Source organism: Oreochromis aureus, linkage group 20, assembly GCF_013358895.1.
Source record: "Oreochromis aureus strain Israel breed Guangdong linkage group 20, ZZ_aureus, whole genome shotgun sequence".
Lineage (NCBI taxonomy): Eukaryota > Metazoa > Chordata > Actinopteri > Cichliformes > Cichlidae > Oreochromis > Oreochromis aureus.
The window spans coordinates 27,642,388-27,670,062 of NC_052961.1; the positions used below are offsets into that span (position 1 = coordinate 27,642,388).

Sequence of the window (27,675 nt, forward strand, 5' to 3'; positions counted from 1 at the left end):
TGAACAAGGCTGTCTTGTTTGTATCGCGGTCTCTTTTCTTCTCACAGGTGAACTGAAGGAAAAGGTTTCGCTTATAAATCAGAAAATGTCTCTCTTTAAGGATTTCTCGTGTGAACAGAGAGGTGACGTAAGCACACATCCAATTATCCGAGTTTCAGCCGTGATTAGCCATAATTCACACTTTCCTGTCTGCGAGCTGAGAGCAGATGCAGGGAGCGGTGAGAGACGAGGAGAGCGTAGAAAAAACAGAGTGAGAAGAACACAGAATATACTGTGCAGCCGGTGTGTGTTTGAGAGGGAGAGGAGGGAGAGGAGAAAGGTGGTGTTGCTGTTTCCTGTCATGATGCTCTTTAAGCAGAAGCTTACACAAAGTGAAGCTTTCCACGCGGCGTGCTGTGGCTATTCTGTTGCCTCAGTGGCTGTGCACGGCTAGTGTGATCGCATCCATCAACAAAGTCTTTAAGGAGTTTATTTATTACTGCAGTGCAGCAGCATCTAAAGTTAAATGTGACGCAGGAAAGCTGAATGAAAGGTCAGAAGTGTATGTTAGCAAGGGAAAAGTAAACAGAGGCTGTTTTTCAGAAGAGGGCCTCGGTCTAACAGTAGGACAAGGAAAAAAAAAACAAGCCAGAAATGGCAGCGCCCTGCAAAAGAAGAAGAGCGACTCCTCTGGGAGCTTAAGTTTGACCACCAAACGTCTGCGACTGTGGCTGCTTTCGTTCACCGCAATCAGATTAGCCATGCGCTAACTTGAAATGAATGGACAGCAAGATTGTTGGCTTGGGTTGATGATTTGGAATTGAATGCATGAGCAACTGAAAGCTTTCCAAGGGGTTTTTGGAAGTGGAGCCACTCAGACTCAGATCACAACAGAATTTAATGCACCAGTGGCCTGCAATTACCACTTGCGGCCACAGAGGCTCCTGAAAGCCAAAAAGTAATTTATTGCTTCAAAGAATTTCTTAAAGGATGACTCCAGTTTATTCATGTTTGCCGCTGGAGCTTGTTATTTTCTGCCCTTGTTCTCAACAATTACTTACATAGTTATTACACTGTCAGCATAACTGAAGAATGCCAGTGTCTTTTCCTTGTGGTATCTCTGGGAAGGATGTCCAAGTCACAAACTGTTACATTCAACACATAGCAGCTATAATTTTAAATTCAGTGGGTCCTGTAACAAGTTTATAAGATTCAGTCAAAATGTTGTGGGAATAGGTTCGTGAAATTTAGGCACCTTACCTTGTTTGAATTTGGTGGATTTCCAGTTTTCCAGTTTGCTGTTTGTTGATCACTCCCTTGAAGTCTGGTTATAACCACCTCCACTGTGCACTCAACAATTTCTCCTCAGACCTCAAATTTTTGCAGAGGAAAAGTGAAGTTATGTTTCAAATTGACCTGAATTTCACATGGAGGTGGTGATGAGAGAGCAGGGCAATTTTCTGCAGTTTTTAGTGGAAGAGTCACTGTTCCCAAGCCGGAGGGCTTCGTGTTAGACTGTCAGTGCAGAGTTGTAATATAACAGCCCAAAGAGGCTGAGGAGGTAAATTCAGCAGGAACGATCTGAACCGTGAGGCGTGCCAGTGTAATATATGGCACAGAGTGCAATGAAAAGGTCTTTTGGTCACATGAGCATAGAGGTCTGGCTCACATAAGTACAAAGTACAAATGTTCAGAACAGGACTTCGACTGAAAGGTTTAAAAATAGGAGCCATTCTGAAAACAGCCCAGGGGCATACAGGAAGACCTTGAACCAAATTTAAATCAGGACAAGCTTTTTGATTTTACAACCCCAAGTTTGAAACTTCTGAACTTTCAAAATTACCTCTCATGTAGATACAAGTCACAGGAGAAATCATAGGCCAGTGCTGTGTGATACTGAAATGTTGGTATCGATTACCAATACCAGCACCAATATCGCTACTTTTAACTTATAAATGCAGCTTATGTACGGAGAGAACAGCGTGTCACGACTTATGAGTTGAAGCATCAATTTGCAAATTCTGAACACATTTTAACAAGTAACAAGTTAACATAATAAAACACAGCTTTCAGCTTTTCATGTATTCTGAAACTTTTTTTGGAGACCTGAAATGTAAATGTGCCCATCTCGAAAGCACTTTGGATCAGCTTCTGTTGTTTAAATGTGCTGTGGGCTGGAAATAAAACAGACGTGACAGTCAAAGGTTCAGGCATTTTTCATAGTGCATGTTTTGTTTAACACAATTCATTGGGCTGCACACTGAACTTGGAGGATAGAAACAAAGTAACTTATCATGCTGGTATCAACCTGATATTATTACCAATAGCAGTATTGGTATTGTTGATATTTGGATTGATCCGCCCACTTCTCTACCAAAGATACACTACACTGATCCCTTAAAAAAATGCCATGAGCAAAAAATAAAAGCAAAAACATTTGGGTGTCTTTTCAAGGAAGCCTCATCTTGCAAAAAAACAAAAAACATGGCTGCCCCTGGGTTGCTATTTAAGATAGACTGTGACAACAGTCCATCATGGTCACATAACTTTCAGCTGCGCCCACAGGACCTAATGTATACTGAACAGATGCTGGCCGAGAGGTTTAGCTAGAAAACAGCAGGGACTGACTGTTATTACTGGTATACATTTTTAAACTGTTTTTCTTATTATTAGCACTGGTTAATATTCTTTGTGCTTACAATTTTGCTGTGAGACAAAGTGCAAAGCAGTAAATGAGACTGTGTGCTATCTGCGTAATGGACGAGATCCTTCTAATTACAAAAATAAAAATGAAAGATAATAGGCTCTGATAAATGTTTTTCACAGGAGCTTCCAGCTGATAACAGTATAGTTTGGTGTGCAAATATTGTTAGAGAAATTATATCATTATTAAACACGTTGGGCTTTACGAGCTAATCAGGCAGAGACAGGTACATGTTTATTTAAAATACATTTTGATAGGATGTGCTGTCGTGATGATGTCGCTGTGATGTCGCTCAGATTTCTTTGGCCAAGTCCTCTAATATCCTCTTCATCTGGAGGAGAAAAGGGAGAAGGAGGGAGAGATGGAGGTCAGGAACAAATGAGACTGCTTTGAATCCATAAGTAGCTATTTTCTCCCTGCATAATTTTAACAAATCCATACAAGGACGTGGTCTTGTTTGCACAAAGTAAAGCTCATTTGAGGAACATGGGAATGTGACAAAAACCTGCATGCTGAAGGTAACATGTGTGCATGGGTGAAAGTACACAAAAGCACTCCCTACCTCTGGCCACGTGATGAGCCCGACCAGCTTTCCTTCGTCTGCAACAAACAAGGTTTGGGATCCGAGTAAACTCAGCATACTGTGGGCCTGAGAACACACAGAGAAAAAAAGGGTTAATGAAAGCAATTTCTCAGATGAGATGATAAATATTCATCTGACGTCCTGGAAGCTGCAGAGTTTTTGTTGTTGTCGCCGTTTTGTTTTTTTCCCCTTTTTTGTCAGATACGTTGCAAATAAGCCTTTTTTTTAATTATATGCCCTGTGGATCAGACTGTCTTTATCTTCACATATTTAAGTAACTGAGTGTTTAGAGTGTTTTTCAGCCATCTATTGAATCTAATTTTAATTTGTTCTCATTTGGTCTCATTTTTTGTCTCTGTTGGGTTACATTACCCTAGCACATAAAGAGCAGGATATTTCTCTCGTAAGTTGGAAGAGACATTTGTTAAGCAGTGTAGTGGGGGTTATTATTTCTGAGAACAGCTGCCTGCTTATTTTTTTTTTTGAAAAAAGTCTAGCAAGTCCTCCAAAATAATTGCATATTGTTGATGAGAAACACAAGGATTTGGGTTCGCTGTGTGCAATTCAAACATCTACTTCACTCTAATTGGCTACAAAGCTTTTTGTTTGAGTGTGCAGTGAGGGGGGGGGGGAAGCACCAGTTAACAGGGCTTTTAACTGTTGGCACTTGGTTGCTGGTTGTTTGATTAATTGGTTTGCTGTGGTTATAAAAATATTTTGCAGGAAAAAAGATGGTGACAGCAACAAGGAGCAGGCAATGCCAGAAGGTGGAGGAAGTGTAGTCTCCTGTTGCTGTAGCAGCTGATGAGTCAGTGAAGCACACGTGCCACAGCTTCTGCTGCAACTTAAGGTTTGGTGAGGAAGGGAAGAGGATGCTTTTGCAACCCAGCAAGATAAACCCTCTGCCTGAGCTTCAGATTCACCTGCCACAGACAAACCTGAGCTCACAAAAGAGATTCATGATCTCATGAGTTTTATTCAAGCAAGGATCAAAAGTGTTGTGCATTAAAAAAGGGTTTATATTTGTGATCTAATCATCAAAAAAAGTGAGATTTTCTTGGCATCCTGACTGCACTCTTTTTAGGAGAACAACAGCAGAGAGAACAGGTGGAGAGAGCCGAAGAGAGATGAAGAGTTTGGCAGATGATTGAGGCACTCTAAGAGCAAGTGGAGAGGATCAGATAGACACAGATAAAGAGTTAACACAGTTCAGTTTATCCATTCAGAAAATTAGCTCATTACTTAAGAGAAGCAGGAGATGTGAGACCAGGGTAGGTCCATTTTCAGAGACAGAGACTGCATCATCAGTGTTTTACTCATATCTAAAGATTTCAAAACTAAGCTAGCTCCAGTTGCTTTTTTTTTCAATTTCAGTCTGTGCATAAGTGGAATTAAACAGTGAATAAAACAGCTCATTAGTTATTAGCTGTTTCCGACTGATTATGGTCTGCTAACTGCCTCTCGGTTTGTACTTTGGAAAGTGTGCATCATCCTCCAGTTCTCAGAAAGTGATAAACAGGATTTCTTGCAATTGTTGGGATACTGTTGCTTTAAATCAATGACTGGTAACGCTGCCAGTTCCATTTAACAAAGCGCCCCTACCTCCTGAACAGTGTTGTGAGGTGATATCACGATGGAGGTTTGGTGAATGCAGCATCCTTCATCCAGATGTTTCTCCGGACTCTGCGCACACACACACACACACACACACACACACACACACACACACACACACACACACACACACACACACGGTTTTCTGTGGCTCATAAACATGAATCAGTAATTGGGAGTAAAATGCAACTGAAATATACAAAATAAAATGTTTATTTATTCAAATTATAATTGGTTAAGAAAAATATTCATGGTATAAACTCAAGTAAGTCAAGTAAATGCCTTGGTTGGTTTTATATTGTTCTTGCATAACAAAACTAGAAACTTGAAAATTTAAATGTAATTTTGTAATTACAATACAGTCAACATTTTGGGCAGACATTGTTTTGGAGTTTCACAGCTAAGCTTGACCTGGAATAATACCACTAGTTTCCATTTTCTTGAAAAACTGATTTCCTACTTTTAACAGTTTATCGTAGTCCTTTAAAAAAAAGTGTTTTTCTGTGAATGGAAAATCCTTTAAAGTGGATGTGAGTTGTCATGAAATGAGCTCTTCCATCAGTTCGCAGTCCTGCCAGCACATCCTACTTCAATCATCTTTTTTTCCAGCTGTTTCACATTCAGTCAATGTCAAATGGATCGTACGGACACACTCTGCTTTTTAAACGGCTGCTTTTAAAACTGCCTCTCTCAGTGAACTCTCTGTCTCCATTCAGCCTTTTCACCTCAGTCTTCCAGCGACGCAGGAACGTCAGCAGCTCTGATCGCAGGACAAACCCCAGCAAAATCTGCGACTCTTCAACAGAACAGAGGAGAGAAAAATCAATTTTCTTTGCCACAGTCGGTGCTTCAGTTTAAAGTGCGTGCAGCTCTCTAGTGGCTTTGAGTCATCTGTTCCAAACACAAAAATTCATCCGTGCAACTGCTGCCGAAAGGCTCAGCTGCCCAATTGACTATTTTCTCATAATTGTCACCTTCTCAGGGAAGCACTTTTATGAACCTGAACTGCTGGAGCCTTTAAGATGGCTACAATTTTTCATCATTTTATTTTACTTTCAGTGGATCTTTGTGATGTCATACCCATGCGTGCGCTTCGGACCAGCATGTACGTGAAATTTAAAAGCAATAAAACGAAGTAGAGATAATATAAGCAGACTATTGGAGTGAATTATGATCAAATACATTTGTCCACTCACCGTAGGAGTCTACCACAGGGATTTGCATTTCAGTGCTGGTTCTGACAGCTTGCTCAGCCTCCACTGGCCCAGCTGCTTTCTGAAGCAGCACCGATTTCACCGCAACCTGTCCGACTGGTGTGGATGGAAGCCTGCAAGAGAGATGAATCGTCTCACACCTGGAGGAAAAGCAGCAGTGCTTAAATTAAATGATCAATTCTGAAATTACATAATAGCGGCTGCTGAGTGATAAACAGGAACGCATAAAGGAGAACTGCAGTGCTCTGTTTTTACTGATGAATTTGGATCACTTCCACCCCTCATACTCAGGATGCATGTTGTATAAAAGCTGGTTGGAAGTCAGACAGTACAGCTGCTGCTGTCAGGGCAGTGATGTAGAAGACTTTTTGTTATTCCAACAACATTTCATCTGGCAGACATAGGCTGATCCGTGCGTTGTCTGAACTTACCAAAGTGTTGTCAACAATGTGTGATATCTGTTAGTCCTGTGTGATACTGTCGATTTCGGTATCGATCTGATACCAAATAAATACAGGGTCAGTATTGCTGTTACCGAATAATTAGTTAACACGACGAAACACACTTTTCAGCCTTTATTTATTTTGAAACTGGGTTTCTGGCACTTTGGGTCAACTTCTGCTGTTTAAATGTGCTATAGGTTATAAATAAAATACATCTGAAAGTGTGACAGCATGTTTGGGATATATTTTTCATTTTCAAAACAAATAATGTATTAAACACAATTCAGTGGGCTATATAATGAACTGAGGGAATAGAAACAAAATATAAATCCGATACCAATACTAGCATTGGCATCCGTACTGTTGATCTTTGGATCGATCCACCTCTAATTTCTGTCATGATAAAGCATTAAGGGCTGAAATCCTGTGTGGGTGGCAAACGGATGATGATCCAAGTATAGACACATAAATCTCTGTTAAATCTGAGTTCATTTGGATTTACATCCTAATTAGAGTTCTTAGCAGATATATGATTACTGACATTCATAGCCTCTGTGCCCAGTTTCCAGATATTGTCAGTGTGGGTTGTCATGATGAGTTTCTGTTATGTTTTTCTGTGGCTGACTTGGTTAAAAGCTTGACTTCATTGTTGTGATTGTTTTGATTCTGATGGTCGCCTGTGCTCCTGGGAATCGCCTGGTAATCAGTTGTAGGGGAGACAGGTTTGTATGGTTGGTGAGACAGAGCGGTGATTAACTGGGGCACAGGAGAAGCAGGAGAGTGGGTGTCTGTAGTTGGCATTCTTTCAACAATGGAAGTAGAGTGCATGTGAATATATGCATATGTGTGTTTGTATACTGCTGTGAAAAATTAAAGGAACACTTTCAAAACACATCAAAAGGTCATGCTGGCTACACTGATATGGACTGGGTAATGTGTTTGGAATGAAAGTAAGGAAATTCAAATACAGAGGACTGAATTCAAAGTCACACCTAAAATCAAAGTGCAAAAATGTTGCAGCAGGCTGGCCCATTTTGCACAAATTTCATTGCAGAAACTAAAAATGGTACTCAGTAGTTTATATGACCCCCACGTGCTTGTATGCAAGCCTGACAATGTTGGCGTATGCTCCTAATAAGACAATGTCTGGTGTCGTGGGGGATCTTCTCCCAGATCTGGTACTAGTACGGATTGCCTGTACTGTAGAGGTTTGAGCATCCCTGCATGAACGTGATTCCCCAGACCATCACTGATTTACCACCAAACCGGTCATGCCGAATGAGGTTAATGGCAGCACAATGTTCTCCATGGCTTCCCTTTCACGTGTGCTCTGGGTGAACCTGCTGTCATCCGTGAAAAGCACAGGACGCCAGTGGTGGACCTGCCAATTCTGGTATTGCATGGCAGTGCTCATCCTGTTCTGTCAAAGGAGCAGACATTAGTCCTGCTAATGGTTTAAGGGCCTTCTAAGGTCCTGTCAGCTCTCCTAGAGTAACTGCCTGTCTCATGGAACTCAATAACACCAAAGCAGCTGAAACCGATGAACAACCTGACCCGATCAATATCCCAGACGTTCAACTAACTTGATGCTATACTCTGATTAAAAAGTCTTCCTTTAAGTTTTTTAAGCAGTGTATATACAGCCATACATAAAAGTGTTAGTTGTATGTTTATTTACACTTTGGTTGGCTTCCTTATAGTTTTATAGTTTCAGGCATGGACTGAAGTTTTGTTGAAACTTTTGATACTCGGCATAACTTCAGAGTCTGAGGATCCAAACATCAACTGATGAAATATTTCACTGTGAAACACCGTTTGAAAAACAAGCTTTGAACAGCAATGAGCAAACCTAAAAGTAACTAAAAAAAACTTTATATTTTATAAATATAAACTTAATATTCAGCTTTTTTCACATTTTCACACATTTCCCCATTTCTGGCTAGAATTCAGTAATAGAGTAAATTTTCATACTTTATACATTGATATGACTTTCTTACCAATATAATGTTATTACACACAATTCTCAGCTAGATGCAAAAACCCCACAATCAGCACCAAAGTCAGAGGTTTACTACAGATCCTCAGTCAGAAGGCCTTTTGTGTTTACTTACTGAGGACTTGCCTTCTTCAGAGAGGGAAGGTGTGGGAGCCTCTTGCTGATGGACAAGGCATCATAGAAAGATGGGCGGTGGCCAGAGCGTGACAGGGCATTGGCCATTAGAGTCGCCAGGAGGATGGGTACAGCATGGGTGAACTGACCAGTCAACTCTATAGCCACGAGAACTGGGGACAAAGTGTGTGTGACGGCGCCAGAGAAGGCCGCTGCACCTAAAGTAGATAAACCATATGATGCACTTTGAATTGTAGCTTTGCTAAATTTAATGCCACATTTCAGCAAATTTACTGAAAAACTCATGATTTCCTGAAGTTAAAAAGCATAATGATGATAGAAATGAACTTCTTAGCTAATACTGGATTCAAATTGAAGTAAACTAATTAATGCAGGCAAGATTGTCTTTCAGACATTCAGGCAAAAGTCAATAAAAGTGGTAAAATATTAGCACCAAAGTACAGCTGGTCAGGTTTTTCTACCAGCAAGTGCGTAGCCTCCTGGGTTTACAGAAGCCCACTGCTGGCCTGGAGTCACTCCAGTGGAAGACAAATAAGCGGCTCCTTCCCCAATCAAACGGCCAATAGCTGCCCCTGGAAAAGAGAAACCAAAACGACCAATAAGAAAGGTTTTCTTACCTAGTAACTTTGCCATGTTAGGAAAAAGACAGCTTCCACTCCTGCAGAGGGGGGATGCAGTGAGACGGACTTGTTATATCTAAATTTAAAGTTGAAACACTGACCATAGATGAACACTGGCATGAAGTATCCAGCTGGCAGAGGCAGGGTGCAGGCGAGGACCAACATCCACATCTCAGACACAACAAACAAAGAAACAGAGCATCCAGAGGAGTCACATCAGGCTGTGTTTGCACTGCTCTCATTTATGCACAAATGATTTCATTATATGCATTTGCGTTTCACATTTAAATGCAGAAATGAGAGAACTGCTCATTGGTTCCTGCTAAAGTGACTATCAGAAACTGTTCTCAGTGCAGAAATTTTCTTTTAAACTCATTTTCTTTTTTGTGTGTTTCCAAGGTGTTCTGTCTGCTTCAAACACAAATGAGAAGAAGAGATGTGCAGACACATAATGGGACTGATTAAAACCAGTAACTGGGCTATTACCTTAATAGCTGTTAAAGGTCAAAAACCCATTCTTTCCACCCGCAGCGTTGCTATGACTGAGCATCAAGCATCACAAGACATTTCATCCTCAAAGGTTAAACAGCCTTTAGTTTGCCTATTCTATTGTGAAAATGTCAATTACTGTATTCCAATTATGGGTCGCTGTGACCCAGCCCAGAGGAACAAGAGGAGTCGCAGCCGAGTTTGGTGCCTTCTTAGGATTCCTAGACAGATAAAAAGCTGATTTCATTGACCTTTGCATTGGCTGTACCTTCATGAGCAGAAAGAAAACCAAAGAGAAGTAGACAGAAGTCCCTGATGAGCTCCACTCCAACAAAGGCTCCAGCTGCTCAGAGGTGTTGTGGGATTGGGAGGTCCACTGCCTGCTATCCAGGAAAGAAGTGAGGAGCTCCTTCATGGTGTACTGATGAACAGATTAGTGATATTGGTATTACTACCTCACACACGCCATTATGAAGCAAAAACAGACTTTTGCTAACATTGGTCCTCATTTACAAAGAGTGTGTTTGCACTAGAGCTGGGCGGACCCATCCAGATGTCAACAGTAAGCCGGTGTTGGTATCAGATTGATACTTTGTTTCTATCCTTTCCTTTCATCTATCAAATTCATGATGATTCATCTCATAACTCATTACACACTGCTTTTCCCTACATAAGCTGCCTTTATAAGTTAAAAGTATCAATATCAGTGTTGGTATCGGCAATACTGGCCCTGTATTTGGTATTGGATGGATACCAAAATTTGCAGTATCACAAACCACAAGTTTATACAAATCTGCATGTGAACTGTGTGTACCAATATTTTTTAACATTAATTTTTTGGCCTTTATTAGATAGCACAGTGGAGAGCAGGCAGCAAAGGTGGCAGAGAGGGCGGAAAAACAAAGGGCCTCATGTTCGAGCTGAACCCTCGCTGCTGCCTAAACTGGTAGTTTTTCATGGAATAATTAAGCAGTGGTTCATCAATGTTTTCTGCTTCAGATGCATACAAACATATGATGAAGGCCTTCTTATAAAATTTATTTCAAATGTATTTGTTAATTTATAAATTTAGTTTTTACTCTATTGGAAACACTTTGGAAAGATTTTCCTGCATTTTCCCGTTGGGCACTTCACGTGGAGGTAAACATGTTTCCTGTTGCAGAGACATGGATGAGTTGTAGCTGATGGCATGCAGATTGCACAAACCTGTTGGTTGATTCAAAACAGGCCAGTGCCCACGTGCACGTGACCGTCATTTTCAGGTGCACTACCTCTGCTAAGAGTATTTCTCTGCTGATATTCATTCTGATGTGATGGTGATATTCAACAACGACATCAATTAGCATCTTTGCTAGCTTAATGGGATTATTATGATTATTATTTTATTGATTTGAAAAAAAAAACAGCAATCAGAGTCAATCAGAGCTTTGTAAATGGAATTAGGAAACAAGAAAAGTTTCTTCTTTATGTTAGAACTGGGAAATTATTCAAGAAGCTGTGTGCCAAAAATCTCGGTTATGGGTTACTGAGATAGAATTAGATATTGTGAGCTGACACCTTGACAGAAATAAAAGTGAAATAAGCCTCTGTGATGAGTGTAATGATGTCTAAGGAAGAGCAAAGTAATGACGAACACAAACAAAGTGTTTGAGCTTGTAATGAAGTTAAACAATCATGTTAGAGTGACTGATCAGGCTCAGATCAAGTGTTGGAGTGAGCGGTGAAATTGTTGACTATAATTGTGGATTAATAGTTACAATTTAAAGGAGAATGAGAGCAAGGCAGCATACACGGGAGTGCCTCAGAATAAAGTGCATTATAATGAAGGAACATTCAGACCAAAGCAACAGCGTGACTCACTGCAGTGTTTATGTCTTTAAATGCTGCTGATGCCCACCTTAGAAGCCATGTATTGACCAGCAAAATGGGGAAACGTCAGTGATGCCAGGAAGAAGACAACCATGCCTGAGTACAGACCCTTCCTGCAAAATACAGGCATTTGGCTCATTCCATTAGCTTTTTAGGTTTTAATCAGTAAAATTATCTGACTTCTAAATAAACTGACATCGTTTCCTATCTACTCTAGTCCATGCTTTCAGTGGTTTAAAGTGTGTTACTCTACAAATATTTGCTTCTATCTGGAGAAAAAGGCAAATAAGTTGTTGCCCGGATTTTACAGCACAATTCCAGGTTGCAAAGAGCTCTCACTCTGTCGTCAGCATCTTGGCGAAAACTGGGTTCGTTTTAGTGAAACGCAGGATCCACCGGTGGCAGAAGAGGTAGCAGCAGCTCACAGCCCCACACAGCAGCCTGTTTTCAGACAGTGACACAAACCACAGTGAGAGACGAGAGGCTAATTTTAATCCAGGCAGCAACAGACTATCGGAAGTCATTAGACTTGGAGAAGTCATGGGAAGGAGAAGGAGGAGGAGGAAATGGTTGAGATGAGACTAAAAAAATTGGAATGCTAATTGGTACAGCAGGAAAAAACAGCTGGTTTTCATTGTGACTGATATGAATATGAATGCCAGAAGTCAGGGATTATCTGTCAGACAGAGAATAAAAGAGGACCTGTTTGATTATGCAGATACTGTCAAAATAAACCTACCCCAGGAAAGCAAACAGTAGAATTTCCAGCGGGTAGAAAGGTAAAGCATCGGGGAAATTGGTTCTGAACAAGGCCTGGAGAGTCTCTGTGGACATAAAACAAATTGCATCACTTCAATCTCCCCCACAGCCTTTCAGGATTTAATATTCCCTCACATTACTGAACTGAAAATTTATTGGATTTTACAGTCTGCCAGCTTAAATGCTTCCACTAACTTTGCCAAAGTTGATGTTTGACATGGCGAGTTATTATATAGTTGTCAACATTACTGACAACAGGAAGAAATAACATCAGCAGAAGAAAATATTTCATTTAATTAAGGATTTACTTCAACATGAGACATCTTCATGATAAACACCACGAGAGAGATGGAGAGTCTGTTTATGTCAGACAGTCTGACGCATGAGTTTCTGAGAGATCCATGTCATCAACATGATCAATAGGCCTCTGAAAAAGCTGCAGTGACATACATCTTCTGCCCACTGGTGGATTATTAGTGCACTGCAGGCAGTAAAGGAGCTGCTGTCATGTAGACAAAAGCAACAGGCCACACAGTCTCTTCTTTGAATTCAGGTGTTTTCAGCCTATCCACGCAGTCTGCTTTTACAAACACTGGTAAGAGAACAGGTCGTTCTGAAGAGCTCACTGAATTCCAATGCTCCTCTTAAGTGGAGCTACAATTTCCACGCTTCCATGATCGGTCAGAAGCTGCTGTGTGGAATGAGGTTAGTTTATTGCTGCCCCAAGTGAAGAATGCAGGAGATGGAAGTAAACATTAGGTGACCATTTAATACTGATCAGTGTAAAAGGAAAACACGCTACAAAAGCAGAAAGTAAAGCTAAGGAATGCAAATAACCAGGAGCCACTAGGAATGATTATACAGGAAACTGGAAGTGGAAAGACTGTGTGGCAAAGGTCAAGGGGTGACTGAGACAATAACTATAAAAGGACATGAGCCTAGAGGGAAACAGGTGGGAAAAGCATTGGGGACAAATCAGGGATGACAAGGGAAGTAGAACCTAATGCAAGGCACAGGGGAAAAACATCCACCAAAATAAAACAGGAAGTGGCAAGACAAGCAACACCAAACACAGAGACTGAGACGGGCAGGATGAACTGAAACAATAACTTAAATATAAACAGAACCAGGAAAACCGAGGGAAAACATAAAGCAACTGTAAGCACTAGTAAGTGTTAAAACAACCAAAACTAAGAGGTTCTTAACTTAGAAATACTGGGACAGCGACCCAGGACCATGACATGATCAATGGTACTATTGTACAGTTGAGACCAGGGTCACCGAGTACTAAAGACACACAGTTGAAAAGTCTCCAACGCTCTGCTGACTCAGTAACTGCAGACTTCCAGACCTTCTCTGACATTAACATCAGCATAAAAACTGTGCGGTTGGAGCTTCATGGCCTGTGTTTCTACAGCTGAGCAGCTCCTGTAGGTGCAGCGTGTAGGTGGCCCAGTATAATCTAGGACACTGATGTTTAAAATGTCATTATTTTCCCACGCAGTTGTTGGTGTTAAGTGGTCCAGCTTTTAAAAAGGAAATAGCACAGTGTCCTTGTAAGTCTGACTTCAGTAAAATCTCAGCTCTTCAGTCATTATCATCCTATTATCTTGGACCTGTTGCTGTGAGGAGCTGTTACTGTGGCCTGATTATTGAGCTGTCAGCTGCTGGAAAGCAACTTTATTACTCTCTGCAGGAATTTGGTGTTTGAATCCAGTTTGAATCAACACGCTGTCTGGCTGTCTGGTGGAAGGCTGTGGATAATTAATAGATCTGGACCCTCTGCACCACTTACTCGACGTACTGCTGAACATTTTTCTCTGACATCTGTTTCAGCTCCAATGCCCCAAGCACTGATACAGAAAAACAAGGCGTGCATTCATATTAAGCTCCTCATTTCAGAATATTTAGATTTTGATTGAGTGAACCATGTTCTTCTTTCTTTTTTTGGCCACTGTAACACAACAATTTCCCATATTTGGGGGAATTTCTTCTTCTTCTAGGCCTGATTTGGCTTTTTTTTTCTGTGACTCTAAAGTAAACCCTCTACTTGTTGACTATTAAAGGAGCGAGTGGTATTTAGTGCATCCATCACCTCCATCTCCACCCCACACTGCTAAAAGTCGGAAGGTCAACGCCCCACAGGCTGCTGAGAAGAAGCATGGGCAGTAATGCCTCAGGGCGAAGTGAGAGCTCATCACCTCCACAGAGAACAACACACCTGCAGGGGAAGAGGAGCAAAGAGACAAAGGAATAAGAGTAAGGTGCAGATGACATTTTGCATGCGATGGCAGTAGCCCTTTCTACTGTAAACAGTAGAATCTTTGTGGAGGCTGTAATAAATAGTGTTGTCTGCATCTGTGCCAACAGAAATAGGCGTATATTTCAGGTGTTAATAGACCCCCTGCTGTTGCATGTAAATTGTGACATTTTGAGCTTGTGACATTTTGAGCACAAACCTTTGGCAATGAACCTCCAGCAAGGATGCAAAAGAGAAATAAACGGAGGTAAGAAGATCAAAATATTAGGCGGAGAGGTGATCAAAGGAGGAAGAGGTGAGGGAGGAACATATACAAACATGATGGGGGACCAAAAAGGGCTGAGGGAGGATAAAAGGGAACAGCAATTTTGTGAAGCTTGCAAAAGGGAAATCAAAGGTAGAAAAGAGCATTACCTGAGTAACTGTGCGAAAAACAGATTTGCTGTGAGCAGATACATAAAAAGTTATTGATTTGTAAAGCTCAGCCTGGCTTTCTCACCGCCAATGGGAGCTCCGAAGCAGCTGGCTACCCCGACCCCGGCAGATACAACCAACATTTCTCCAGCTGCTTTTTCCTACAAGAAACACATGCTGTAGTGTGCTGTCTCTTTTTCCAGACTTTTATGCTCTAAAGAACGTAGCAGGATTTCATTTACTGTTTTCCAGAGAAGCATTTCACACCCCGTTTGAGCCCATCTGAGGTCCCTTGCTATGATTCAAATAACATGGCCTCCAAACAGTGGAAGAATCAAATGCAAAGCCCTTAACATTCAGATATCACTCAGGCCTTAACAAGCATGTAAGGAGCCTTTGTTCTTTTATTGTGTTTCCTTTAAAGATTACTCCGTCTTTACTGGATTTATGTCAGCCCTTCGATGTGATTCATTTTTTCTGATGTGTCAAAAGCTGCAGTTCCTCAAACGGCCACTCGTGGCTGGCTCCAAAAATGAGTCGTCCTCCATAGACCATCATGTTAAAACGCCCAAATTTAAAGCATAAACAAAAATGTTTGCAGCCTGAAACAAGAAGCAATTTTGGTTTTTATTGCTAATTTTCTCATTTAGGACAACTGCATGAGGGTTGAAGTTCGCATGATTTGCTTATGGCAGCTTTGGCTGAGAGGTGGAAGATGACACCGGCCACCTGCAGCTAGCGCCTTTTGGCAAGGCTTCACCTCAGCACTGATCTGGACCTCTAAAAATGTTTGTGTCCTTTTGAGCATTTTTAATGGAATTATCTGACAAATAATCGGCTGCTGTGCGATAAATATTTCTAGCAGACTGTCCAGGAAGACTGTAGACAAGTTCTAGTATTTTATTCATGCATCACTTACTCTTATTTTACTTATCACAAATTATCAGGTATCTGTTACAGCAGTTAGGCCTTGATCTTAACCCAAGGGTTAAATGTGTTGCAATGAGGTAAGCAGACAAAGATGAAGACAGCAAATAGATTCTGAGTCAGAAGTATTTGTCCAAAGAGATTAGGGGTCCTATTTATAGCAAAATGATGACATCCAGTGTTCACACTCCTTCCAAATCTCTGTCATTTTAGCCACTAAATGGACTTATATAGCACCTTTCCACTCATGCTGAGCACTCAGCTTTCTACTAAAGATCTCATTCACCCGATCAAACATTTATTTATGCCTAAGCACACGTACTGCTTTGGAGACAAGTAAAAGTTCAGTATTTTGTGCAAAGACACTTGGATTGGTGGACTGGAGGGGGTCAGGGATTAATCCACTAACCTTGTGATTGGTAGATTACCTGCTCTAACACCTGAGCTTCAGCTGTGCCACTAAATCATCTCTGGCTTTGTTTGCCTGGTGTTTGGTACTTGATATGCAATATATGGGGTTTATCAAAGCTTTTTTTTTTTTTACTGAAAGGTTTCTGGTCTAAATATCAAAAAAGTTGAATTAAAATGTGCTTTATTTCTAACATACCCAGACTGTTTTAATGTACAGCATCCTTTTTCTCTGTGCTTTACCTTCTTATCACGTTGTATGAGAGTGCAGAGATTGCTCAGGTAACCTCCCACCATGGTGGAAAGATGCACAAATGGACCCTGATGTTTCGAGGTAAATATACAGAACCGTCACAACAAATCAGAAAACACACCATTAGCAAAATGATTACATTACTGCTGCGCAATCTGAATAACAAAATGACACGCTGAGTCATCTTACCACTTTGCCCAGGAAAACAGTGCTGCCAGCAGCCAGTGTACAGATAAGGCCCAAGAACTTGGAAAACAAATTAGTGAGAGACAAATAATGAGGCATTTCAAATCCCGCCAACATGGTTCTCACCTCTGGTATCCCTGAGCCTGAGAAGAAAAAAAATTGGGATTACAAGATTCTTTTGACTGAGTTTGAGGTACAAAAGCAATCACAAAGGCAAAAAAGACTATTATAGGTGAATACGCAAGAATGATTTTTGAATAATTAAATAGAGGGGAACGGCAAGGCAAGGATTTCTTTGGGACTTAAAAAGACAATGAACATAAAACAGGCAAGCTGAAGATGAACTGTGTTTCAGTATTTGATTGCAAAAGCTATATCTGCCCAGACCTGCAGGCTCTGGGATACTTTATGAGGGATTTTGGTTGCATAAATCAAACCAATTTCTCCTTTTTTATGGTTCAGCTGAGATGTCTTCTTGTTTGCTTTGTTTGTAAGTAAGAGACCAGAGGGGCCAGTGGGCTACAGCACAGAGCTGCACTGCGAACGGGGGACAGATATGACATATAGTCCCTTAGATATGCTTTATCCTTCATACTTCAAAAGATTTCTGAGACTGATAATATCATAGTTGACTTCTTCATATCTCATTTGACTGTTTTTCAATACCGTTTATTTTATTTAGACAGAAAGACGTTAAAAAGAGAAAAAGTGGGTGATGAAAAATGAATGTGAACATTCATTTCTGCTCATTTCTCTTTTTTCCAAGACTATAATGAAGATAAAATGATTTAATGTCCTTTCATGTCACAGTGTGGCCACACAAAATCATCTTGGATAATTAGCCTTTCTAATCTTATGCCATATTGTAGCCAAACACTACATAACTTCCACGGTGATGATCACATGTAAGTGAATGAATGGCAGAAGCTTGTTACTGCAATACTCATTAGCTCACACACATCCACATTTGGTAGAAACTCAGTGTTTGCTTAGCTGTCACATCTAAACAAAACTGGTGCTTTAATGCATGGGCTCACAATTTTTCAAAGTCTGTCTAACAACAATAATCAGGTTTGCATGTAAATATATGGAGAGTTTTTTGTGCTGTAGTAGTTCCTCTTGTTCACAATAATCACGTCTTTCTATTGACTTTTAACCCTGAAACAAGTTTTTGAGACCTCTGTATCATTAGTGTTATTGCTTTGTATGTTTTTGTTAAAGTTGAATTAAAAGTATGAATAAATAGTATAAATAATATAAATACATTCCAGTCTGAATCTAGAGGTATTATGAGGCTTTGATTATGTGAGTTGTAAAATAAAATCAAGTCTTTTTAGATATAAACATCATCTTTTTGCTATTTCCTTCTAATCTGAGCTGAGCTGGTGGAAACACTCTATCATGGACACAAATAGTTTTACTTTTTTCTTTCAGTTTTGACATGGACACCTTTGTTTGAGGTAAGCTTGTTGATTAAAAATGTTCTCACAGAACTAAATTGCATACTGAAGAACGTTTCAAGGAAGGAGTGTTTTCTGCTAGAGCTTCTTTGTTTGTAGTGTGTGGTTAATTTTGGAAAAGGGTCATTATCCCCCAAGCCGCAACCTAATGAAGATAGATTTGAGACCTAAAATAAACACTAATTCCCTCCTTCTTCACCTGTGGACTTGGATGGTTGCAATGTCATGCTTTCAGAATACAGAGAAAAGCAGCACAGCCTGTGATAAATAACACCTGAACTAATCATGTTTCCTGCTTGTTGCTGAACAGACCTGTGGAAAAAGGACAGATGTTGTGGGAGAATGATGATGCAATGGCACAAATGCATGCTGGGTAAAGAGTCCAGCAGAAAAACTGCAGCAAAACGTTTCCTTCCAGCATCGTATAAAGCCACTGGTGAGCTGCAAGAGACACGAGAGAGAAGCAAAGCTTTGCTTTACTTAGCTTGTACCATGTAACTGTGTGTGTGTGTGTGTGTGTGTGTGTGTGTGTGTGTGTGTGTGTGTGTGTGTGTGTGTGTGTGTGTGTGTGTGTGTGTGTGTGTGTGTGTGTGTGTGTATCCACCTCGCAGCAGCTTCGCTACACTGAGGTCCATGAGGAAACTGAGGATGGCAGTCAAAATACCCAGAGCAGCATAGCCATACCATTCAATCCCACACACTGTTCCCAGACAACACCTCAGCTTCAACAGCAGCTCTAAGGAAACAATTAGGTTTAGCATGTCAGAGCAACAGCGTTGTGCTGAGATGTTACAGAGGTGATAAAGTTCACAGTTACTTGGAAAGCTGTGGAGCATTAAAGTTTTATATTTTTCATCAGATTGGATTCAGTTCAGTTTCGATTCAGCAGTTTCCAGAGTAGGTTTGAATCTTTTAGGTTAGTTTGCATTGTTTGATTCCAGCCTTCTGGTTCTTACCTTTGTATTACAGATTGTACAAAACAATGTGAAAATACAAACACTTGGCTCACAGTCGTATAAGCATCCCAACATATTGCACATAAATGATTAAAAATTAAAACAGCCTGGATGCATTCTTTTTGGCTGCCCCAGCCACACCCAGCCAGCTGAGGACTTTGCAGAGTGATGATCCTGCAAAGCCCCTGGATCCCAGGGACGCCAACGATACCGACCATCGGCCAGGGCCTTCGGGCAGCTGCTGAGGTGTTCTAGGGTGACTCTTCCAGAGCAAAGGGGACAGACAGATGTCTCGCTCTTCCCCCACACCTGTGTATTCAACTACAGAGCAGTGCACAATCCTTGTTTTTTAGATTTGTGCAAGGCTTGGGTCAAATGACTTAACTTGAAACAACAACTACAGAACCGCATATGCTAATACTGAAGTAAGCACCCATCCGAGCAAACACTAACATGTTCAAACATGCTGTACTTAAGTAGAACTACAGACACTAGTGCTAAAAAACACTCCAGGAAACGTTGAAGTACTGATTCGAACTCTTTACTCAAATAAAAGTGAAAAAGTACAGGCTCTGAAATGTACTCTAATGTATTTGATTAAGACTGCAAAGTAAAAAGTAGCTCTTTGGAGGATGTTTCGACCACATATTTCTGTGTAAAGGTAACAGGAGTATTTTTAGCATTAGTGATTGTACTTCTACTTCAGTATAGAATGTTTGTACTTACTTCAGTATTAAAACGAGTGGTTCTGTAGTTGTTGAACTTTCAAGTTAAGTGACCTGACAACAAGGATTGTGCACAGCTCTGTGGTTGGATACACAAGTAACAATGAAATCAAATAACAGTTTAGTATAACTGAAATAACAGAAGTATAATAACATAATATGAAAGTTAAATCACCACATGTATAGTATGAATTATAACAGCGACTGATTATATTGAGTATGAGAAGCGAATATTAATAAGATATCAAATCAGTAATTAGGATTCAGTGTTGCACCCTGTCCTTAGAGCAGAAAATACATATTTAAAAACATGTGATAATATCTTATCAATAAACTGATCAGACCTTTGAACTCAGTAACAATGTATGACTTTCCAGATTGAGGTCAAACCAAACTGGAGCTCTAGCGTAAAACTACATACTTCATTAAGATTGCACATGGCTGCTCTCAGATAGATTGATTGCATCAGTATTGATCAGATTATAACAATTTTCCAATGTCACTCTGACCTTTGACAGCAGCACGGTGCCGTCTGCATGGTTTCCATGGATCCGAAAGGAGCGGGCTCTTATTATGGGATGTGTCCGATCGATTTTCTTGCTCCCAGTTGTTGTTCTCGCCATCTGCTTCACTCCTTCGAGACTCATCCGGGGTCTTCATTTTGTCTTGAAGTGTTTGCATTGCAGTGTGACTAATGCAGTCACAAATAAGCTGCTTGAATGAAGATAAAATACTTACATGTAAGACAAACAGACTTACCTTCAAGTCCCACTTGAAGTAATATGATGTGTTACAGACAAACGTCTGTGTGTAGTACATACAAACTGGTAGCTGGTTGTCAACTGACCTCTGTTAATGTGTTAGTATTAAGATGATGGGGCAGTCACGGTTGAAAGGGTAGCTAATATTAACTCTTTGGGGGAACGTGGGTATGTGCCCTTCATTTGTCTGGATGTGCATGATATTCAGCTTTTAGGTAAAACAAAATATGCTTAAAATACATGTTCCACTGTGTAATTTATGCATTATCTGATAAATTTAGCAACTGGTTAAACTAAAAATTGACGTTTGTTAGATATATTAGATATTAAGTGTCTATTTTCAAAGGTCAGAGAGGACTTAAAATTGTAAAATGAATGATTTTCTTTTTTTTTCTTTTTCAAAGGACATTATGGTCTGACTTTTATGAACAAAATTAAGAATTTTATATTATATTATATTATATTATATTATATTATATTATATTATATTATATTATATTATATTATATTATATTATATTATATTATATTATATTATATTATATTATATGGAAATGCATTCATTTAAATATAAACTTGAAGGTAGGTCAGTTGAAAATCAGTTTAAATCTGAGTTATTGTTACTGTAATAACTTTACACCTGCAATAATTGCAATTAAAAAAAACTATGACCTTGCTTAGAAGAGTGATTGGCTTTAAAGGCCCTGAGAACCAGAAAAAAACATTTTGCACTAAACGGTCATTGTGAATTCTCTTAATGTCCCAAACTTTGCAGGAAATGCAGGTTTAGCTTCAGCAGGTTGATGAAGGTCAAGGTAATCATTGTTCAGTCCTGGAATACACATACACACGTGTGCGCACCCACAGACACACACACAGACACACACACATACATACACTTTAAATCAGTCATAAGTTAATGGCTATCAGTTATACATCGAATTTATTATTTCATCTCATTTATTTTAAAAAACTTAAGTATGCATTGTGTCTCTCTCTCTCTCTCTCTCTCTCTCTCTCTCTCTCTCACACACACACACACACACACACACACACACACACACACACACACACACACACACACACACACACACACACACACAATATCTCAGTATAAAACTTGTTTCCATGGGAACAGCACACTGAAGTTCCTAGAGAGCCAGACCGAGAGACTACGCTACTTTACTCTTGTCAACAATGACTGCTGCTGAATTGAGAAGTTTTCCTCTCTCCCAAATAAGTAAATAAACCAATCAATTTATTCCTTACAGTTTCTGAAGCCTGAGGCTGAAAATGCATGCACTTGCAAATAAAGATAAAGCTTTATTTGAGAGTGAAGTCACAAATTAAATGACCTCAGTTTATTTTCTTTGTGAGGCTGAGGAGAACTGCTTATCTGTGATAAACTGAGGTTGAAAATGTTTTACTTACGGCAATCTCTAAAAGTTCCCTGAGGTTAAAAGCAGCATTATGCTTAATATTTGATGATCATTAATGATGATATTGCAACAGCCTTAGTGATAAACCAAAAGAACCCAACATAGTTTAGTTGGTGGTAAAACAACATGTAGATGTATGTAATATGTTGCTGTGTTTTCCACTGTATGTTTGAATTGCAGGCTATATTTGTTGTTTTAATGTGTATATTACAAGTAGCGAGAGTAACTGCGATATTATTAACTATGAGTTTAAAACTTCATTACTTTCCATAGAGGCTCCACATAAAACAGAAAAGTTAGAGGATCAAAAATGGAAAGTGAATATTTGTTTTACAGTTTAGTAATCAGAAAGTGACATTTATAATTCAAAATGAAGGCTAATAAACCTGCCCTTACATGCAAGTTTTAAATATAAACAATTTATTTAACTACCTGAACAGTCCACACCTTTGACAAAAAGGACTTCTGCCTACATAGCTATGTTTTCATGGAAATACGATAGGTTAATGAATGAAAACATGTTATCAGCTTTGAGATGACCTTCAAAAACAGCCGCAGTCTGTTACAGTGGGATCTGTCTGCAACATTAACAACCAGCGGCTGAAACCAGCAAAATCATACGTGCTGTGTGTGTGTGTGTGTGTGTGTGTGTGTGTGTGTGTGTGTGTGTGTGTGTGTGTGTGTGTGTGTGTGTGTGTGTGTGTGTGTGTGTGTGTGTGTGTCTCGCAGGTGACATGGTGTCACTAGTTAGTGAGAATGTCATGCCTGATCATTTTGTTTTGTCTGTCCACACTCCCTCTGACCCACATACTGAATACATAAAAGTGGTGAACATCCTGCATGACTCGACTGTACTAATTTGCTGTTAATTCAGCTGTAAGCCTCAGACTAAACAACTGGTCCAAAACTAAGAAACACTCAAGTTAAATTTGAAAACAGTTTAAAAAAAACATCCAGCCTTACATAAAAATTATTAATGAGGGCTGGGAAGCAAAGTTTGGTCAAGCACGAGAGAAGATTTTGTTCCTGATGAAGGAAAACAAGAAAAAAAGTGCTGAATTAAAAGAAACGTCTGCCCAGCTTCAACACAAGAACGCTACTATTGAGGAGATGGAAAGGGATCTCCAAAACATGGAGCAAAAGAATAAGGTGCTCCGAGGAACACTCGATGAAGCTATAGAAGAAATCGTAGAAATCCTCGGACAGAAAAAGGAAGAGGTCATACAAATGCAGCACCAACTCGAAGCCATAAAGGAAAAATACACAGCGCTGAAAGTCAGGTTGGATGAAACAGAGTGCAAAAATAAAGAGCTTCCTCAAGAGAAAGAGCAACAGGAAGAAGAAAAACGCATTCTCCAGGAAAGAAATCTAAAACTGAATGAATTTTGTAATAAAATGAAGGACAGAACACCTGAACTGGAAGGAGAAATACTGGAAATACTACGTTCAAAGATGCAGCGTAGGATCAATGAAATGGCAAGAAAACACTCAGAGGTCATTAATGAAATGTGGTTGAACTTCGACAACTTGAAGCGCGAAAACGCTGAAATGCTTGCACAAAAGCAGCAACAAGAGAAAATAAATGAAGAGCAGCGTAAGCTTCAAGAAATCCCAAGAAGAAATGAGCAGTTACAAGACATCCACAAGAAAAAACAACAGCGAAATACAGACATGCACAAGGCAAATCTAATGCAGGAGGCAACATCCAAAGACCTGAAAGAAAAGCCTATAAAAAAATGAGCAACATTACAAGAAATGGAGCAAAGATGCCAGAAACTTGAGAAGGAAATTGCAGAAACAAATGATCAGTTGAGAACCATCATCCTGGAGAAGAAAGTGCTCATGGAAAAGTACCTGAAAAAGAAGAAAAAAGGCTTCTTCTGCACAGTGTAGCCCCGTCGTCCTCCACCTCTGTTCCATCTTAATTTTCACCTCTCCTCTCCCCCTTCTCCCTTTCTCGCCTAAAACCTCTCCCCTCTCTTCTTCATCTTTTTTCTTTTTTCACCCTAACCCCCCCAACCAGTTGACTGCCCCCCCTGAGCCTGGTTCTGCCGGAAGTTTCTGCCCGTTTAAAGGCAGTTTTTCTTCCCCACTGTCGCCTAGTGCTTGCTTAGAGGGGATTGTTGGGGTTTTCTCTCTTCTCCTCCTTTTTTCTTTCTTCTTCTTTTTTTTTTACTTTTCATTTACGTTGTTTCTTTATTTACTTGTTTAACTTTTTTTTTTCAACTTATGTAATAAAATAATAAGCCAATTGAATTTATCCTTTGAGTATTTTACATCTAATCTTTGCAGCATATTTCCAAAACATTTTCAAACATTAAGATCTGTCTTTTATTTGCTTGTTAAAACCCCATAAATGGTGAAGTACAAACCCTGGGATATGGTTTAAAACATCGAAATAGACTAAACAACTGGTCTAAAACTAAGAAACACTTAAATATTAAGTTGAATTTGAAAACAGTTTTTTTTTTTTTAAATATCCCCATTCAAAAATGTCATGTGACAATCTCATTGGCTTATGGAGGGATGATGTCATAAGGACATCATCACTCCAGCCCTTTAATAAGGCTGACATAAAGGTAGAAAGAGTCAAGGCAAACATGAATACATGAGATCTGAACGGAACCCTAAAGTTGGTTGTAATTGCTCAGCGTGGGGAAAAGAATCACAGCTCACAATAATTTCTATTGAGAGCTCAGTAGATTTTCTTTATGTACAGGCTGTGATCAGCTGACCTGCGACCTTTTGTGGATGTACACAACTGAGTTCAACAAGATGTCGACAGATGGTCATGCCTTGTCCTTTATGTCCAGCCTCTACACTGACAGTATTCTGTTTATGCTCTCTGTTTTCCACACAGGATAAAGTTGGTGTGAAGGTTTCAATCTGTGAATGAATCTAAGCACCATCACCTTAACTTTAAATTCATCTCTGTTACCCTTTATGTAACTGAACTCTGACCGTGAGCACCACAGCCACTGTGTACCAGTCACACGCACTTTAAATCCATCACAGTAAACCACAGTTAGTTTACCTCAGTTTGTTTTGCAGCACATTTCACAACATGAAAAAACATAATGTCACATGTACAGACTCAAAATCTGATTTAAAAACATGAGGACTGACCTGTAAGCTTTACATTTACAGTTTATCACATACCACTGAGCAGTTCTTACCTGTAATTCTAACCCCTCTTCTTCCTTTTCTGCCCTGTCTTTCTTATCTTTTTCCATCTCTGAGTGTAGTTAGCTCTCTTTCTCTCCCTGTGAAATACAGCAGCTGGACCTTTAGCTAGCAACACACTGTGCGACAAAATGCATGAAAGCCATTTGTGTGTTTGTGGACGTTTGTTGAGCTAATAGAAATGTTGCATTTGAAATTACTTACAACTTAAAAAATAATACTCGCTTAATGCTCGCTCATCTTGTGTAGGGCTAAATAGACTCTGACAGAGTACAACCACGACCTGCAACTATTTCGATGTTGTGCAAAATAAAATGAATAAATAAAAATACCCGTGGCTATGGCACACCATTTGCCTCTTTCATCTATTTTTATGCGACATCCCCTGGTGTTTATTAGGGGAACATGACTGCCTCGAATGCATTAAACCAAAAATAAACATGTTTAGAAAATGTAAGGAGGAAAAAGTACTGATATTTGTTTAAAAATCTAGGAAGTAAAAGTCAAAAGTTGACAGATACATAAATTCTTAAGTAAAGTGGAGCTACCTGAAAATTCTATTTAAGTACTGTAAAGAAAAGTATCTGACTTCCTTACTTCTCACCTCTGCTACCTATCGAGCCTGCTTGTCATTTTTTGCGCTTGCGCTTCAATCACCTAGATGTGGGACCAAGTCATTGTTTTGCAAGCCTAAAGTAAGTCTCAAATTTTTATCCTCAAGTCAGAGTCAAGTCTCAAGTCAAGTCCCAAGTCCAAAACTTTGAATTTCAAGTCCTTTCAAGTCTTTTTTTTAAACAATGTTGCAGTCATATGTTAAACGTAAATAACAGACCAGGTGTTCTTTTTCAAATCTGTATTTATCTCAACACCTGATGAAACAAGTGAACTTACAAGATATGCACAAACTAATTCTGAAATTGCACCTCTATAATGTACAGCTCAATTAAACTTTGCTGCAAGAATAGTCTTCCTCTAAACTACAAATTCACAGAATAAACATTCAGTGAAAAATGCAAAAGTAGAACTTCCTGTTCAAACAAAAAGTGCTGAGATTTCCTTCTGTACAAAACAATGAACCATCGCAGTAAGATTGTCCTCTCTCTCTCTCATCATAAAGTTAGCTGTAGCGCTGCTGTTCCCCACATCCTTCTTCTGCCTCTTACAATAAGCAGCAAACAGTCCTCCATCTTCACAGTCTTCTTGATGTTCCTCACCAGGAGTCACAGGTTGCTCTGACTTTGCAGGACTGCAGCATCTTGCAGGATCAGATCTGGCAAAACAAATTAACAACAGCAAAAGAGCCTTTATTACAATTTTAGACAAAAAAAAAATCAGAAAAAATATACACTATATTCAGTCTTTACCTTTAACTTTTAGTGTCACCTCTGTCTTTATGTCACAACTGCCCAACACATGGTGTTCCACCCACAACAGAGAGAATGCTGGATCCACAGCAGCTGCTTTAAGGTATACTGGATCTGAAAAGGGAGCAGTGATCCCATCTTCTGCTCTAGCCTTTTGCACACTGATAGAGATTCCAAAAAATCTTTCGTTCAACGATGCTTGGAGACTCCTGACCAGACCAATCTCTGTTTTTGATATAATTGTTCTGCGACATACTGGGCTGTATTTTCTGTCAACTACTGCCAGAAAGTGCTGAAAATTCTTGTTTTCCACAATAGACAGGGGCAGGTTGCAACCAATAATCAAGTCACTTAATCACGCATTTGTGATAGCTTTCTGCTGTGGATGAGTCATGCTGTACTGTCCGGCACAAGTGTCCATAAACTGTGATATGGAAGGCTGCAGAAGGCTCTGCAATCACCTGATTTCAGTTCGCGTGTCAGAGGAGGAAAATAGCGCTGCAGTCTAGAGCATGGACAGTTATTTTTACTGCACAACAGGACAAGATAAATGGTAAAGTGAAAGACTGCATTGAGGACAGGAAAAATTGCATCATGCTGCTAACACAACTTCAGTTTCAAGCATCTGCCCAGACAGCATGCTAACGCTAAGCTAGCCAAGAACCCACTGTGGTCAGATTTGTCCACTAAGAGACTGATCTTCGAGACATGTCTTCTCATTAGGGATTTGACTTGGTGTGTGGGATGTTGCCTGGGGTTGATAGTGTTAAATTATAAGATTATGTGTGTTGCAGTTATTTCACAGAGTAACATGAATGTAATGTAATGTTACTCTCGGGAGTAAATAAGTCATATACTGCATTGCGGCCAGGGTAATATGTGAAATAATCACTTTTTTGAGTAAAGACTCTGATCACAACAAAGAGGGAAAATAC

General features: G+C 39.7%; 1 protein-coding gene across 1 annotated transcript; it reads right to left on the minus strand.

Moving 5' to 3' along the window:
• Positions 1 to 2,179: 2,179 nt before the first annotated feature.
• Positions 2,180 to 20,641, minus strand: clcnk (chloride channel K). The gene is given in 20 exon segments (XM_039605044.1): positions 2,180 to 3,014; positions 3,246 to 3,332; positions 4,869 to 4,949; positions 5,606 to 5,676; positions 6,077 to 6,207; positions 8,649 to 8,865; positions 9,130 to 9,240; positions 9,390 to 9,459; positions 10,046 to 10,198; positions 11,675 to 11,759; positions 11,986 to 12,087; positions 12,386 to 12,470; positions 14,501 to 14,626; positions 15,165 to 15,240; positions 16,658 to 16,735; positions 16,857 to 16,996; positions 18,626 to 18,754; positions 18,918 to 19,049; positions 20,504 to 20,614; positions 20,617 to 20,641. Coding segments are annotated over 20 exon segments (2,049 nt in total). The 3' UTR covers positions 2,180 to 2,975.
• Between the last annotated feature and the right edge of the window lie 7,034 nt (positions 20,642 to 27,675).